Genomic DNA, 18,666 nt, shown 5'->3' with positions numbered 1-18,666 from the left:
AAACACTATTCCTCTCTTAAAAAAAAAACAAAAAGTTTGCCTTGATAAGTAGCTGATTCCATGACTAGGATAGGGAAGGTTCAAAATGAGCTTGGAGTATCTTACATCACAGAGTAAGGAAGTTCACAGAAAATGATGGAGACATGTCAAAATGATATAATATTACAAACTAATCTATAATTACAAATCAGATCTATGATTGGCTAGGACTGAGGGCAGAAAAAGAAATGGACTGCAAAAAGCATGAGCAATATTTTGGGGGTGATGGAAATGTTCTGTACATGTTTTCATGGATTTATACATCTGTCAAACTAATCAGATTGTATATTTTAAAGGGACCATTCCTTCTGAAACTATTCCAAACAACAGAAAAAGAAGGACTCCTCCGTAACTCATTATATGATGCCAACATCATCCTGATACCAAAACTTGGCACGGACACAACAAAAAAAAGAAAATTTCAGGCCAATATCTCTGATGAACATCAATGCGAAAATCCTCAATAAACATACTGGCAAACCGAATCCAGCAGCACATTAAACAGCTTATCCACCACGATCAAGTCGGCTTCATCCCTGGGATGCAAGGCTGGTTCAACATATGCAAATCAACAAACATAATCCATCACCTAAACAGAATCAATGACAAAAACCACATAATTATCTCAATATACACAGAAAAGGCCTTTGATAAAATTCAACACTGCTTCATGCTAAAAAACTCAACAAATTAAGTATTGATGGAACATATCTCAAAATAATAAGAGCTATTTATGATAAAGCCACAGCCAACATCATACTGAATAGCAAAACTGGAAACATTCCCTTTGAAACCCAGCACAAGACAAGGATGCCCTCTCTTACCACTCTATTCAACATAGTGTTGGAAGTTCTGACCAGGGTTATCAGGCAAGAGAAAGAAAGGATATTCAAATATGAAGAGAGGAAGTAAAATTATCTTTGTTTGTAGATGACATGATTGCATATTTAGGAAATGCCATCATTTAGCCTAAAATCTCCTTAAACTGATAAGCAACTTCAGGAAAGTCTCAGGATACAAAATCAATGAGCAAAAATCACAAGCATTCCTATACACCAATAAAAGACAAATAGAGAGCTAAATCATGAGTAAACTCCCATTCACAATGGCTGCAAAGGGAGTAAAACACCTAGGAATACAACTTACAAGAGATGTGAAGGACCTCTTCAAGGAGAACGACAAACCACTGCTCAAGGAAATAAGAGAGGACACAAACAAATGGAAAAACATTCCATGCTAATGGATAGGAATATTCAATATCATAAAAATGGCCACACTGCCCAAAGTAATTTATAGATTTGATGCTATTCCCAACAAGCTACCATCGACTTTCTTCACAGAATTACATAAAAACTACTTTAAATTTTATATGGAACCAAAAAAGAGCCCACATAGCCACGACAATCCTAAGCAAAAAGAACAAAGCTGGAGGCATCATGCTAACTGACTTCAAACTATACTACAAGACTATAGGAACCAAAAACAGCATGGTCTGGTACCAAAACAGATATACAGACCAACAGAACAGGACAGAGGCCTCAGAAATAATACCACATATCTACAACCACCTGATCTTTGACAAACCTGACAAAAGCAGGCAATGGGGAAAGGATTCCCTATTTAATAAATGTTGTTGGAAAAACTGGTTAGATGTATACAGAAAACTGAAACTGGATGCCTTCCTTACACCTTATACAAAAATTAACTCAAGATGGATTAAAGATCTAAACATAAGACCTAAAGCCATAAAAACTCTAGAAAAAAACATAGGCAATACCAGGACATAGGCATGGGCAAAGACTTCATGTCTGAAACACCACAAGCAATGGTAACAAAAGCCAAAACTCACAAATGAGATCTAATTAAACTAAAGAGCTTCTGCACAGCAAAAGTAACTATCATCAGAGTGAACACGCAACCTACAGAATGGGAGAAAATTTCTGCAATCTATTCATCTAACAAAGAGCTAACCTCCAGAATCTACAAAGAACTTAAAACATATTTACAAGAAAAAACCCCATCAAAAGGTGGGCAAAGGATATGAACAGACACTTTTCAAAAGAAGACATTTATGCAGCCAAAAAACATAGAAAAAAAGCTCATCATCACTGGTTATCAGAGAAATGCAAATCAAAACCACAATGAGATACCATCTCATGCCAGTTAGAATAGCGATCATTAAAAAGTCAGGAAACAACAGATGCTGGAGAGGATGTGAAGAAATGGGAACGCCTATACAATGTTGGTGGGAGTGTAAATTAGTTCAACCATTGTGGAAGACAGTGTGGCGATTCCTCAAGGATCTAGAACTAGAAATACCATTTGACCCAGAAATCCCATTACTGGGTATACACCCAAAGGATTATAAATAATTCTACTATAAAGACACATGCACACATGTTTATTGCAGCACTTATTTACGATAGCAAAGACTTGGAACCAACCCAAATGCCCATCAATGTTAGACTGGATAAAGAAAATGTGGCACATATACACACGGAATACTATGCAGCCATAAAAAAGAATGAGTTCAGCTGGGCGCAGTGGCTCACGCCTGTAATCTCAGCACTTTGGGGGGCCAAGGCGGGCGGATCACCTGAGGTTGGGAGTTCAATACCAACCTGACCAACAGGGAGAAACCTCGTCTCTACTAAAAATACAAAACATTAGCCAGGCGTGGTGGCATATGCCTGTAACCCCAGCTGCTTGGGAGGCTGAGGCAGGACAATCGCTTGAACCCGGGAGGCGGAGGTTGTGGTGAGCCGAGACTGCATCACTGCACTCCAGCCTGAGCAACAAGAGTAAAACTTCGTCTCAAAAAAAAAAGAAGAATGAGTTCATGTCCTTTGTAGCGTCATGAATGAAGCTGGAAATCATCATTCTCAGGAACAGAAAAACACCACATGTTCTCACTCATAAATGGGAGCTGAACAATAAGAACATAGGAGCACAGGGAGGGGAACATCACACACCAGGGCCTGTCGGAGGGTGGGAGGCAAGGGGAGGGATAGCATTAGGAGAAATACCTAATGTAGATGACGGGTTGATAGGTGCAAACCACCATGGCACGTGTATGCCTATGTAATAAACCTGCACGTTCAGTACATGTATCCCAGAACTTAAATATAACAAAAAAAAAAAAGGAAAAAAAATTGCATTCTCTTACCACTGAGCGCACTGAGTTTATAAACCCATTTGCTATACCAACTTTGTTTTCCTACTTAATTTCAAAATTTTTACTCTTCCATACGTAAGACAATGAAGGTACTGATAAAAGAAAGAAAAAAAAACTGACAGCTCACAACAATCTATGATGCTGCAAACATCTTTATGCTTAGAAACTACCTGTCAATTCATGAAACAGCCCTTTCATGTTAAAAAAAAAAAAAAAAAAAAAAAATTATTCCTGTTTTGTCAACAAAAAAAATACAGTTAAGCAAAGATAACCAAGACATAGTTTCTGCCATCATGGAAGACTCACACACTTAATATGATCTTGTAACTAAAGACAGATTAAAACATAAAATATAGCACTGGGACACAATGAAAAGTATTCAGCACATAAGCAGTCTGAGCAATCTTACAAATTCACCTCATTATTTTTAATATTTAGTTTTCATATGTTTGCATTAAGCCAGTTCTAAAAACAAAAACCAATGATACTGGCAACCTTAAGGTTATGGTCTACTCCTAGTATCTACAAATCTATCTAATCATAAAATTGTCAAATAATATTACTTAACCTAAATCCCTGAAAATTCTCACTACATATACATTTCCATCAAGAAAAACATATTCTTATCCCCACATTTCCACTTGTAAATTCGAGACTTTTTAGAAAACAAAACAAAACTCTCCTAATTCCTACAGCAATTCTTAAAAGTAACAAAATTTAAATCCAGCTTTGGGGTAAAATTTTGTCAATCATACTCTTAAATGGTAAGCAAATTAAGAAGAATTTGTGGGTGAGTCTCTAAATAACTAACATCACAAAATAACTAAATGACATTTGGCTGCCCAGAATAAACAAAATCTATTATGTAAATATAGAAAATAACAAAAGTAAGGTTGTTTCTTATTTCTAAAATTTCTAAGTATTCAACAGTCCATTTGCAAACTTGGCAGCCCAAAAATGCATATGAATATATCTTTACTAGGAAGAAATCAGATAACCTAAGATGAATCATTTTAAACTCAGGGTACTAAAGATTTACTTAAGGTTAAAGCAGAAATCGGAGAAAGAAAAATATTAAATTATTGAACCAGATATTTAATTCAGTTTAGGTCCCCATCATAATTTGCTTTTTTAAAGTAGACTAATTGAAGCTGACTGAAAGTTCAAAAGAAAGAATAGAGTTTCAAAAAATACAAAATAAAACACCAGATGATATAGAAAATTTATTTAAATCAATTAAAAATTTAAAAAAATAGTCTACCTGAATCGTCCTGGGCTTCACGAGTTTCACCATCATCTGTTACCTCTAGTTCTTTCACAAAATTTGAGGGAAACAATCCCAATTTGTTGTTCAGGGTTCCACTCCACCAGCCTTCTTCTACCTGAAAAAGTTCACAATTCAAAAGTAAAAACAACTTCTGTTAAGTGAAAATCATCACCCTATGGGAAAATTAAGCTGCAAAAGCAAATGGCCACAAAACCAGCACTGTGAAATCAGCACTTTAAAATTTAAAACACAATGAAGAAAATATATTTTAAGTGGATTAAATTTCAGTGGATTATTCATATATGGGATTAATCATATATCAACTGCAATCTGCAACATTTACAATGAGAACTTGTAATCAATCGCAATCCATGAAGCACTTTTCATGAAAATATGAAATAACCATATATCCTGTATTAACAGCCAGAAGTACATAGCTTCTGGAATGTCACATTTGTAAACACTACTCAGCCTTGATTTGTATATTATTTAAAGTATTTGGAAATGTTTTATTTGAAAAAAATTTGATGATTCTAAGAATGCAACTTCCTGGCCAGGCACGGTGGTTGAGGTCTGTAATCCCAGCACTCTGACAGCCCAAGGTAGGCAGACTGCTTGATCAGAAGTTTGAGACCAGCCTGGGCAATGTGGTGAAATCCCATCTCTAAAAAACTACGAAAGTAAGCTGGATGTGGTGGTTGGTGCCTGTAGTCCCAGTTACTGGGCAGGCTGAGCCTGATTGTGCCACTGGACTCCAGCCCAGGTGACAGAGGAGAGACCCTGTCTCAAAAAAAGAAAAAAGAAAATAAATATAACTTCCCAAATGGCACAGAAAATTGCTAAACCTATTACTTGAACAGTGAGTGATTCTTAGCTTAAATATAATTTCCTACTTTTAAAAACCCAGATGTCAAGCTCCACTAAACACCTTCCTCCAAACAGACACATCCTCATGAATCAAACACTTCAGAAAAACATTTACACTTACTAATAAGATTACTCAATTTCCATGAAATTACTTAATATTTAACAACTTTAAAAATGTATAGCTTCTGATATGGATATTAGGGAGTGCTAACAGGTTAAAAACAATTTTTTAGGCCAGGTGCAATGGCTCATGCCTATAATCCCAACGCTTTGGGAGGCCAAGGCAGGCCGATCACCTGAGGTCAGGAATTTGAGACCAGCCTGGCCAACATGGTAAAACCCCATCTCTACAAAAAAAAAAAAAAAAAAAAAAAAAATTAGCCAGGTGTGGTGGTGCACGCCTGTAGTACCACCTACATGGGAGGCTGAGGCAGGAGAATCAGTTGAACCTGGGAAGCGGAGGTTGCAATGAGCTGAGATGGTGCCCCTGCTCTCCACTCTGGGCAATAGAGTGAGACTCCAGCTCAAAAAAAAAAAAGAAAAGAAAAAGAAAATTTAAAAAAGAGTAAACTATTCACTGTCAAAATGTACTTAGCAGCACTACACATAATATAGCTAGAAAAAGATCTATTTCTTGTTTAAAATATTTTTAATTGTTTTCCATCTCATAAAAGGTAGGCAATCTTTTACTAAGTTATTCATCTAATAGCCACTATGTGTAAGCCATGGTGTTAACTACTAGGGAAAGATTCAAACTTGCATATGAGAAATCCCTGTTCTTCAATAAAACGTCTAAAGAAAAAAACAATAAGCAGATGTCTACAATACAATGTAAGGGGTACTATAACTAACGTATGAACAAAATACTGCTAGGAGCAAATAGAAAGGGTTTGAAAGAATTAAAAAAAAAATGTTCCCCCCAAAAAGAAAATGACCAAAACAATGTGATATTAAAGACTGAATAAAAGTAAAACTCTAATGACTTAAAAATAAATTATTTATTCATGGAAGGTATAGCTAAAATACAAAATGGGTGCTAGAATACAAGCTGTTTGAGGGAGAAAAGGAAGGCAGTAAAGCATGAAGTGACCAGAATTTTTATCAGACTTAAGGAAGCACCAAAGAACTGGAAGTGATCCAAACTAATTGTGATGGAAGACACGTAGACCAAACTAGAATAGATACAACAAAGGGAGAGAAACATCGGTTGTCTATTATCTATACCTGGAATCCCCATTGGCAACAACTGAGGAGATAGGGTTACTTAAAGAATTCTTAGGAGGCAGAGTAGTACAGTGGTAAAAAACTCAAAAATAGACTGCATGACAATTTGCAATTGCAAAAATACAGAACCAGCCCAAACGCCTATCAATCAACAAGTGAAGTGGATTTTTTTTTTTTTTTTTTTTTTGAGATAGAGTCTCGCTCTGTCACCCAGGCTGGAGTGCAGTGGCGTGATCTCGGCTCACTGCAAGCTCCGCCTCCCGGGTTCACGCCATTCTCCTGCCTCAGCCTCCTGAGTAGCTGGGACTGCAGGCGCCCGCCACCGCGCCCGGCTAATTTTTTGTATTTTTAGTAGAGACGGGGTTTCACCGTGGTCTCGATCTCCTGACCTTGTGATCCGCCCGCCTCGGCCTCCCTAAGTGCTGGGATTACAGGCGTGAGCCACCACGCTCGGCTAACAAGTGGATTTAAAAAGAAAATGTGGTGTGTATATATACACACATCATGGAATACTACTCAGCCATCAAAAGGAACAAAATAATGGCATTCACAGCAACATGGATGGAATTGGAGACTATTATTCTAAGTGAAGTAACTCAGAGATGGAAAACCAATCATCGTATGTTCTCACTCATATGTGGGAGCTAAGCTATGAGGATGCAAAGGCATAAGAATGATACATAGGACTTTGGGGACTTGGGGGGAAAGTGGAGGTGGCAGGGGATAAAAGACTACACATCGGATACAGTGTTCACTGCTCAGGTGACGGGTGCACCAAAATCTCAGAAATCACCACTAAAGAATGTACTCATCCAATCAAACACCACCTGTTCCCCAAAAACCTATTGAAATAAAAAATTAAAAAATTTAAAAAAAAAACAGACTGCAAGGATTGAAATTCAGACTTAGATGGCTGCAAGAAGATCTCTCATCCTACATCTGTGACCTTGACACTCCTCCCACGAAGAAGTGGTGGTCTCTGTTCCCTACGCCTTAAATCTTGGTGGCTTATGACTCACTTGTAACCAACAGATGCTAGTTGGTAAAGGGCAATAAAGCTAACACCACATGTGCTGAAATACTTGCACTTAAGAGCTGTGAAATGCCATATATATATAAGTCCGACGACCCTGAGATGCCCGTACTGTAAGAAAGTCAACCCAAATGGAAAGGCTAACATAATGGCTCTCCAATTGGCAGTTCCAGTCTTCAAGGTTTCTAGGCACCAGACATGTGAGTGAAAAAAACTTCCTATTATTCCAAGAGACCCCAGCATTGAATCTTTCCAGCTGAGGGCCCCAGACAAGCCATTCGGGCTATACCCCATTTGAATTCTTGACTCACAGGCATGAGACAACCGTTGTTCTTTGCCACCAAGTTTGAGATGGCTTGGTATGCAGCAACAGTAACTAAAACAGCCACCACTTATCTTCCTTGATTCAGTCTCTTCCTATGTACAATGGGGATAAAAATACCTATCTTCTTAGGTTTTTTAAAACTTCCAAGGATATAATACATTTGAAATTCCCAGCACAGTGCTTCAAACATAACATAAGCCAAAAAATGTTTACTACTACTACAGAAACCAAGCGAAAATAAAATAGAACAGCCTTTTTTATAAACACAATCAAAGTTTGTATAAACATAAACACTAGTGATAAATTACATTACAGGTGTTTTGACACAAAATCAATCCATGCTATAATACATGATATCAAAATATACACGTTGAAAACATGACCTTCAACTGCAAAATTAAACTTAAATACTCCTTCAAATGATAAAAGCAGAGATGTGAAAAATTATTTAAAATGTTTTTTTCATTTTTTTATTTCCATAGGTTATTGGGGGAACGGTGGTGTTAGGTTACATAAGTTGTTTAGTGGTGATTTGTGAGATTCTGGTGCACCCATCACCTGAGGAGTATACACTGCACCCAATTTGTAGTCTTTTATGACTCATCCCCTTCCCACCCTCTCCCCCCGAGGCCCCAAAGTCCACTGTGTCACTCTTATGCCTTTGCATCCTCATAGCTTAGCTTCCACTTAAAAGTGAGAACATACGATGTTTGGTTTTCCACTCCTCAGTTACTTCACTTAGAATAATAGTCTCCAATCTCATTCAGGTCGCTGCAAATGCCATGAAACCATTCCTTTTTATGGCTGAGTAGTATTCCAGCATATACATACATACCACAGTTTCTTTGTCCACTCATTGACTGATGGGCATTAAGGCTGGTTCTACATTTTTGCAATTGTGAACTGTGCTGCTATAAACATGTCTGTGCAAGCATCTTTTTCATATAATGACTTCTTTTCCTCTGGGATTGTAGTGGGATTGCTGGATCAAGTGATAGTTCTACTTTTAGCTCTCAAATGAATCTCCACACTGTTTTCCATAGTGGCTGTACTAGTTTACATTCCCACCAGAAATACAGAAGTGTTCCCTGTTCCCTGTTCACCACATCCACACCAACATCTATTATTTTTTTGTTTGTTTTAACGGTCATTCTTGCAGGAGTAAGGTGGTATCATATTGTGGTTTTGATTTGCATTTCCCTGATAATTGGTGATGTTGAATATGTCTTCATATGTTTATTGGCCATTGCACATCTTCTTTTGAGAACTGTTTATTCGTGTCTTTAAACCACTTTTTGATGGGATTGTTTATTTCTTGCTAATTTGTTTGAGTTCACTGTAGATTCTGGATAGTAGTCCTTTTGTCAGATGTATAGATTGTGAAGATTTTCTCCCACTCTGTGGCCTGTTTACTCTGCCGACTATTCCTTTCGCCATACAAAAGCTCTTTAGTTTAATTAGGTTGTAGCTATTTATCTCTGTTTTTAGTGCATTTGCTTTTGGGTTCTTGGTCATGAAATCCTTGCCAAAGTCAATGTCTAGAAGGGTTTTTCCAATGTTATCTTCAAGAATTTTTAGAGTTTCAGGTCTTAGATTTAAGTCCTTGATCCATCTTGAGTTGATTTTTGTATAAGGTGAGAGATGAGGATCCAGTTTCACTCTCCTGCACGTGGCTAGCCAACTATCCCAGCACCATTTGTTGAAAAGGATGTCCTTTCCTCACTTTGTGTTTTTGTTTGTTGTGTCAAAGATCAGCTAGCTGTAAGTATTTGGGTTTATTTCTGGGTTCTCTATTCTGTTCCATTGGCCAATATGCCTGGTTTTATACCAGTACCATGCTGTTTTGGTGACTATGGCCTTATAATTTGAAATCACGTAATGTGAGGTCTCCAGATTTGTTATTTATGCTTAGTCCTGCTTTGTCGATGCAGGCTCATTTTGGTTCCATATGAATTTTAGCATTTTTTTTTCTAATTCTGTGAAGAATGATGGTGGTACGTATAGGAATTCTGTTGAATTTGTAGGTTGCTTTTAGCAGTATGGTCATTTTCACAATACTGATTCTACATCCATCCATGACCATGAGATGTGTTTCCATTTGTTTTTGTCATCTATGATTTCTTTCAGTAGGGTTTTGTAGTTTTCCTTGTAAAGGTCTTTTGACTCCTTAGTTAGGTATTCCTAAGCATCTTATTTTATTTTATTTTTTTTTTTTTTTGCAGCTATTATAAAAGGGGTTGAGTTCTTGATTTGATTCTCCGCACGACTGTTGTTGGTATATAAAAGACCTACTGATTTGCATACATTAATTTTGTACCCAGAAACTTTGCTGAATTCTTTTATCAGTTCTAGGAGCTTTCGAAGGAGTCTTTAGGGTTTTCAAGGTAAACTATCATATCATTAGCCAACAGTTTGACAGTTTGACTTCCTCTTTATCGAGTTGGATGCCCTTTATTTGTTTCTCTTGTCTAATTGCTCTGGCTAGGACTTCCAGTACTATATTGAAGAGGAGTGGTGAGAGCAGGCATCCTTGTCTTATTCCAGTTCACAGAAGGAATGCTTTCAATTTTTCCCTTTTCAGTATTATGCTGGCTGTGGATTTGTCATAGACAGCTTTTATTACGCTGAGGTATGTCCCTTGTATGCCAATTTTGCTGAGAGTTTTAATCATAAAGCAATGCTGGATTTTGTCAAATGCTTTTTCTGCATCTATTGAGATGATCATGTGATTTTTGTTTTTAATTCTGTTTATGTGACATATCGCATTTACTGACTTGTGTATGTTAAAATATCCCTGCATCCCTGATATGAAACCCAATTGATCATGGTGCATTATCTTTTTGATATGTTGTTGGATTCAGTTAGCTAGTACTTTGTTAAGGATTTTAGCATCTATATTCATCAGGCATATTGGTCTATAGTTTTCTTTTTTTGTTATGTCCTTTCCTGGTCTTGGTATTAGGGTGATACTAGCTTCACAGAATGATTTAGGGAAGGTTCCCTCTCTCTATCTCCTGAAATAGTGTCAAAAGGATTGGTACCAATTATTTGAATGTCTGGTAGAATTCTGCTGTGAATCCATCTGGTCCTGGACCTTTTTTGTTGGTGGTGGTAATTTTTAAATTAACATTTCAACCTCGCTGCTTGCTATTGTTCTGTTCAGCATGTGTAATTATTCCTGATTTAATAAAGGATTGTATCTTTACAGGAATTCGGCCATCTCCTCTAGGTTTTCTAGTTTATGCATGGAAAAAAGTTCATAGTAGCCTTGAATGATCTTTTGTATTTCTGTGGTGTCAGCTGTAATATCTCCAGTTTTGTTTCTAACTGAGCTTATTTGGATTTTCTCTCTTCTTGGTTAATCTTGCTAATGATCTCTCAATCTTATTTATCTTTTCAAAGAATCAGTTTTTAATTTATCTTTTGTATTTTTTGTTTGTTTCAATTTCACTTAGTTCTGCTCTGATCTTGGTTATTTCCTTTCTTCTGCTGAGTTTGGGTTTGGTTTGTTCTTTCTCTCGTTCGGTGACCTTAGATTGTCTATCCATGCTCTTTCATAGTCTCGGATGTAGGCATTTAGGGCTATCAACTTTTAACTTTTAAGTTGACTTACGTTAAAAGTTAGGTGATTAACTATTAATTTTCCTCTTAGCACCGCCTTTGCTGTATCCCAGAGGTCCTGAAAGGTGTGTCACTATTGTTGTTCAGTAAGAAGAATTTTTAAATTTCCATCTTGATTTCATTTCTGACCCAATGATCATTCAGGAGTAGGTTATTTAATTTCCATTATTTGCATGGTTTTGAAGACTCCTTTGATTTCCAGTTTTATTCCACTGTGGTATGAGAGAGTGCTTGATATAATTTCAATTTTCTTAAATTTACTGAGGTTCATTTTGTGGCCTACGATGAATAGAATGTATATTCTGTGGTGGTTGAGTAGAATGTTCTGTAAATACCTGTTAACTCCATTTGTTCCAGGGTATAGTTTAAATTCATTGTTTCTTTGTTGACTTTGTCTTGATGACCTGTCTAGTGCTGTCAGTGGAGTACTGAAGTCCCCCACTATTATTGTGTTACTATCTCATTTCTTAGGCCTATTAGTAATTGTCTTATAAATTAAAGAGTTGCAGTGTTAGGTGCATATATATATATATATATATATATATATATATATATAACTATGATGTTTTCTTGTTGGACAGGCCTTTTATCATTATGTAATGTCCCTCTTTGTCTTTTTAAACTGCTGTTGAATTAAAGTTTGTTTTGTCTGATATAAGAACAGCTACTCCTGCTGTCCATTTGCATGAAATATCTCTTTCTACACCTTTACCTTTAAAGTTTATAATTCCTTAAGTATTAGGTGAGTCTCTTGAAGGCAGTAGAGGGTTGTTGAATTCCCGTCCATTATGCAGTTATGTATCTTTTACATGGAGCATTTAGGCCATTTACATTCAACATCAGTATTGAGATGTGAGATACCATTCCATTCATTGGGGTATTTGTTGCCTGTATACTTTGGTTTTTTTGTTTTTTGTTTTTGCTTTTTAACTTGTATTTTTGTTTTATAGGTCCTGTGAGATTTATGCTTCAAACAGGTTCTATTTTGATGTGTTTCCAGGATTTGTTTCAAGATTTAGAGCTCCTTTTAGCAGTTCTTGTAGTGCTGGCTTGGTAGTGGTGAATTCTCTCGGCATTTGTTCATCTGGAAAAGACTACATGTTTCCTTCATTTATGAAGCTAAGTTTTGCTGGATACAAAATTCTTGGCTGATAATTGTTTTGTTGAGGAGGTTCAAGATAGGACCCCAATCCCTTCTAGCTTGTATGGTTTCTGCTGAGAAATCTGCTGTTAATCTGATAGACTGTCCTTTATAGGTTACCTGGTGCTTCTGCCTCACAGCTCTTAAAATTCTTTCCTTTGTCTTAACTTTTAGATAACCTGACGACAATGTGCCTAGGTGATAATCTTATTATGATAAATTTCCCAGGTGTCCTTTGAACTTCCTATATTTGGATGTCTAGGTCTCTGGCAAGGCCAGGGAAGTTTTTCTGATTATTCCCCCAAATATGTTTTTTAAACTTTTAGATTTCTCTTCTTCCTCAGGAAGGCCAATTATAACCTGATGACAATGTGCCCAGGCAATAATCTTTTTGTGATAAATTTCCCAAGTGTTCTTTAAGCTTCTTACATTTGGATATCTAGGTCTGTAGCAAGGCTGGGGAAGTTTTTCTTTGATTATTCCCCCAAATAGGTTTTTTTTTTTTTTTTTTTTTTTGAGACGGAGTCTCACGCTGTTGCCCAGGCTGGAGTGCAGTGGCGCGGTCTCGGCTCACTGCAAGCTCCGCCTCCCGGGTTCCCGCCATTCTCCTGCCTCAGCCTCCTGAGTAGCTGGGACTACAGGCGCCCGCCACCGCGCCCGGCTAATTTTTTGTATTTTTAGTAGAGACGGGGTTTCACTGTGGTCTCGATCTCCTGACCTTGTGATCCGCCCGCCTCGGCCTCCCAAAGTGCTGGGATTACAGGCTTGAGCCACCGCGCCCGGCCCCAAATAGGTTTTTTAAACTTTTAGATTTCTCTTCCTCCTCAAGGAGGCCAATTATTCTTGGGTTTGGTCATTTAACATAATCTCAGACTTCATGGGGGCTTGGTTCATATTTTCTTATTCTTTGTCTTTGTTGGATTGAGTTAACTCAAAAACCTTGTCTTCAAACTCTGAAGTTCTTTCTTCTGCTTATTCAATTCTATTGCTGAAACTTTTCAGAGCATTTTGCACTTCTGTAAGTGCATCCATTGTTTCCTGAAGTTTTGATTATTTTTTTATTTATGGCATCTATTTCACTGAATACTTCTCCCTTCCCTTCTTCTATCGTTTTTTTTATTTCCTTAAATTGGGCTTCGTCTTTCTCTGATGTCTCCCTGATTAGCTGAATAACTTACCTTCTAAATTCTTTTTCAGGTAAATCAGGGATTTATTCTTGGTTTGGATCCCTTGCTGGTGAGCTAGTGTGATTTTTGGGGGGTGGTAAAGAACCTTGTTTTGTCTTATTACCAGAGTTGGTTTTCTGATTCCTTCTCATTTGGGAAGGCTCTGTCAGAGGGAAGTGTAGGGCTCAAGGCTGTTTAGATTATTTTTGTCCCATGGGGTGCTCCTTTATGTAGTACTCTTCCTCTTTTCCCAAGGATGTGGCTTCCTGAGAGCTGAACTGTAGTGATTATATCTCTTCTGCCACGCAGCTAGTCTACTAGGCTCTGGGCTAGTACTGGGGGTTGTCTGCACAAAGTCCTGTGACGTGAACCGTCTGTGGGTCTCTTAGCCGTGGATACCAGCACCTGCTCTGGTGGAAGTGGCAGTTGGGGTTGGAGGTGGGAGTGGGGGCAGGTTGAAATGAACTCTGTGAAGGTCCTTAGCTCTGGTTGTTTAATGCACTATTTTTGTGCTGGTTGGCCTCCTGCTGGGAGGTGGCACTCTCAAGAGAGCATTAGCTATGTAGTATGGGGAGGAACAGGTGGTGGGCAGGGTCTTGGAAATCCCAAGAGTATATGCCCTTTGTCTTCAGTTACTAGGGTGGGTGGGGAAGGACCATTAGGTGAGGGCAGGGCTAGGCATGTCTGATCTCAGACTCTCCTTGGGCGGATCTTGCTGCGACTGAGTATTTGGGGTGTCTCCCAGGTCCTACAGGAGCAGCTGCCTTCCTTCAGAGGGTCTGTGGGTTCTCTCCGCTTTCCTAACGTATTCCTGCAGTCATTCTAGAGCAAAAGTTCACGATGTGAGCCTCCACATGCTGCTCTGTCTGTCCCAGTGGGAGCTGCAATCTAGTCCTGCCTCCTGTCCACCATGATCTCTCTGTTTTTAAAATATTTTAAAATCCCTTTCTAAGATACCAAAATGTAGCAAAGTATTTTTATTAATATTTGAACGTGATAATTCAAACCAGGCAGAGCTTTTAAAAAGATTTTGCTTTGTATTCCTTTATTACACAAAAGGCAAAATTCCTTCTATTTCACTGCTTTGTGCCTATGGTAAATTCAGAATCAAAAGTCTTGTTTATGTTCTTAACTACTTAGATTACATTAATTTTTAGCTTTAAAGGGGCATTTTTATTCCTAAAGGCAGGAAATACAAATACATACATAAATACAGCACTGATAAGTAAAGAAACTCTATACCTTAAAATTTAATTTTTTTTCAAAAGTGACAACAGTTCTTACAAAAGACTAATATTCTTACAATTAATTTTTCTAAAATCCACAGCATCAATTACCATTGCTGTTTTATCTGTAACACATTTTTTCCTTACCTCTTCATTAATATCAATAATATCTCCCACTTTCAGCTCCAGTTCGTCCTCATTTTGTGGAATGTACTCAAAAAGAACTTTACACTGACGCTTCTTGGTCTCTAAAGAAAGTAACATATAAGAAATTAGATTAAGAAAGATCATTTTTGAAAACAGTATATTTACATGCCATGTTTATAGTCATAGGACATTCTAAACAGCTAATCACAATCAGCCCTGGTTAGCTTTTTACTCCAAGCCCCACACTACAAATATTAAGGCTTCAGGCAATAAAATCTGCTTATACATCTTATCCCACCATTTACACAAAAGCAAAATATCCAAATACCCATTACCATTTTTGAGACTAAAAAAACAGACAATAAAAGACACTTGGCACAACAAATTCATCAGACAAATTCTCTAGGTTAGTGATTTTTCAGACTACTTCCTAATCAAGTCTGGGAATACTACTTAAAATTAGTACTTATACGACTGTAGAAAGAAGCAGTAATATGTACAAATCTCAAATTTATTTTATCTTCTTTAATAATTTTCAGACAGCTAAAAATGAAACTCACTTATGTGAAGATAATTTTACTTTCGCTTTTCAAACAAGCTTCATTTATTCAGAAATGATAATTTATAACCATTCGGACTTGTGTTCTCAACCTTTCTCAAGCTCTACAAACAGAACTCAGACTCACTCCCATCTTCAAAAATGAATCATTAAGCAGCTATGGGTGGATGACCAGGAATAGCTGACTACTTCTTGATATTCCAAGTGTGTTTCTTAGACCAGCAGCAACAATATAACCTGGGAGCTTGTGAGATATGTACTATCTCAAGCTCCACCCCACATCTACTTAACAGGGACTGAGTAAAAAGTTCCCTCAAAATTCATATATTGAAACCCTAACACCCAATGAATTTGGCAATAGTGCCTTTGTGGAGGTAGTAAATAGGGTTAAATGAGGTCCTAAGGGTTAACACCCTAATAAGATAGGACTAGTATCCTCACAAAAGAGGAAGAGACATCAGCCAACCATTGCCCTCCCCAACCCTCCAATACAAAGGAAAGACCAAGCAAGACAACAAGGAGACAGTGGTCCTCTACAAGCCAGAAGAGGGGCATCACCAGAAACCAACCCTGACAGCACCTTGATCTTGGACTTCTAATCGTCCAAAACTGTGAGAAGATAAATCTGATGTTTAAGCTACTAAGTCTGTGGTATTTTGCTATGGTAGCCCTAGCAGACTGAATTTTGAATCAGAGCGTGCACATTAAGAAGATCCCTCGGTGATTCTCAATCTTGTACCCAATAATTCAGTCACCCTGATCTTTAATTTCTTGAAAATGGAATACCCTATTCCATCTCACACTTCAATGTACTGTTTCTTTTGTCAAGGAACTTTACTTTCACCCATGAAGCCCACCTTCAACTCATCTTCATTTCTCAGCTTAGAAGACACTCCCAAATAGCTTTCTTTTTTTTTTTTTTTTTTTGGAGACAGAGTCTCGCTCTGTTGCCCAGGCTGGAGTACAGTGGCACAATCTCGACTCACTGCAACCTCTGCCTCCCAGGTTCAAGCGATTCTCCTGCCTCAGCCTCCTGAGTAGTTGGGATTACAGGAGAGCGCCACCACGCCTGGCTAATTTTTGTATTTTTAGTAGAGGCAGGGTTTCACCATGTTGATCAGGCTGGTCTCAAACTCCTGACCTCAGGTGATCCACCCACCTCGGCCACCCAAAGTGCTAGGATTACAGGTGTGAGCCACTGCGCCCAGCCACAAACAGCTTTCTAAATTAAATAATTTTCCTTTGTGCTACTCTAGCACCCTGTACTTACCCCCTATTTGCTTCTGCAACCTACCCAGCACCTAGCATAGTGCCTGGCTTATTCTAGATATCTGATATGGTCTATTTGTGCTGCTATAACAAAATACCTGAGACTAGGTAATGAAGATAATACAAATTTACTTCTCTCTGAGTCTGAGAAATCCAAGATCAAAGTGCCAGCAGACTTTATATCTGGTGAGAGCACTCTACATATGTCATCACATGTCAGAAGGGCAAAAAAGGACCTAAGCTAGTTCCCTCCTGCCCTTTCATAAGGCACTAACCCATTCATGACAGCACGGTCCTCATGACTTAATCATTTCTCAAAAAGATCCACCTATTAATATCACAATGGAAATTAAATTTCAACATGAATTTTGGAAAGAATCGTAATTCAATCCACAGGAGTATCTGCTATGTATTTTTGAATGAATTAATAAACAAATATCTAGGTCTAACTATATGGCATCATTGTCAACCAATATTATCACAAGAGTGTCTACATTCCATCAATAGCCTATCACCAACAATCCTAACAAGATTTTTCTTAATAATTTAAATGCACACTTAAAGAACACAACTTGAGAAGAAAACACGCACACTAAAAAAAAATTAGTGATAAAACTTGAATACATAATGAGAGTAAAATATTTAATACAAAACACAAATATTTCAAAAATGAGAAAAGACAGGTTTGAACTAGAGCAAATATGGAAAGCTTCAAAGAAGAAATGATAACAGAGTTATACAATGAAATATGAGTAAGATACAAGAAGGTGGGACAGATGTGGCAGGTATTCTAGAGCAAGGAAAACAGTTTTACTAACGAAGTAGGATTTGGTGATACAACAATTCTAAGGAGAGAGGACAACAAAGGAGAATCCTAAGAAGTAATCTGGACAGGCAGAATTTCACTGCATCAAATCATGATCTTCAAATAAACTCTTTGTAAAGAAAGATGTCATGCTACAATAGAAATATCAGCTGTACTGGAAGTCAGATGACTTATGTTCTGGCACAGTTGTCATTATCTAGTTATTTCACAGAAATTCTCTAGGAATCAATTTCCTGGGCCATAAAATTACATCACGGAACTAGAAAGCCACTACAGTTACTTCAGCTCCAACATTCTGTGGATCTATGACATTGTTTATCAAGACAAAAAGTAATCTAACTTCACCCCCAAAACAACAAAACAAGCACATTACATGCAACCAATAGCATGGGGAGGTACAAAACAGACATAACCATCAAGTAGATAAAATAATTGAGTCTCCAAATAAGAAAGTTACATCTGTGTAAGTCTTTTTTCCCCTTCCTAAAGCAATTAATTTGTATCTGATTTTTTATTGTAGTTTTTATAATAAAAGAAGCCAAAGAAAGTAAACAGACTGTGCGTGGAGGCTCACGCCTATAATCCCAGCACCTTGGGAGGCCGAGGCAGGCAGATCACAAGGTCAGGAGATCAAGACCATCCTGGCTAACACAGTGAAATCCCGTCTCTACCAAAAATACAAAAAATTAGCCGGGCATGGTGGTGGGTGCCTGTAGTCCCAGCTACTCGGGAGGCTGAGGCAGGAGAATGGCATGAACCTGGGAGGCGGAGCTTGCAGTGA

At 37.7% G+C, this 18,666-nt stretch overlaps 1 protein-coding gene across 1 annotated transcript in view; it reads right to left on the bottom strand.

The window, feature by feature from the left end:
* CD2AP (CD2 associated protein) overlaps nucleotides 1-18,666 on the bottom strand; it is a 151,254-nt gene that overhangs the window by 70,527 nt on the left and 62,061 nt on the right. Inside the window, exons 4-5 of the mRNA XM_050789018.1 lie at nucleotides 15,232-15,332; nucleotides 4,476-4,596 (exon numbers count right to left, since the gene is read on the bottom strand). Of these exons, the coding sequence (XP_050644975.1) occupies nucleotides 4,476-4,596; nucleotides 15,232-15,332 (222 nt within the window). The remainder of the gene's footprint in view (nucleotides 1-4,475; nucleotides 4,597-15,231; nucleotides 15,333-18,666) is intronic.

Source organism: Macaca thibetana, chromosome 4 (genome assembly GCF_024542745.1).
Source record: "Macaca thibetana thibetana isolate TM-01 chromosome 4, ASM2454274v1, whole genome shotgun sequence".
Taxonomy (NCBI): Eukaryota; Metazoa; Chordata; class Mammalia; order Primates; family Cercopithecidae; genus Macaca; species Macaca thibetana.
Note: the sequence above shows the minus strand (reverse complement) of the source record. Positions and strands in the feature narration are given on the sequence as shown.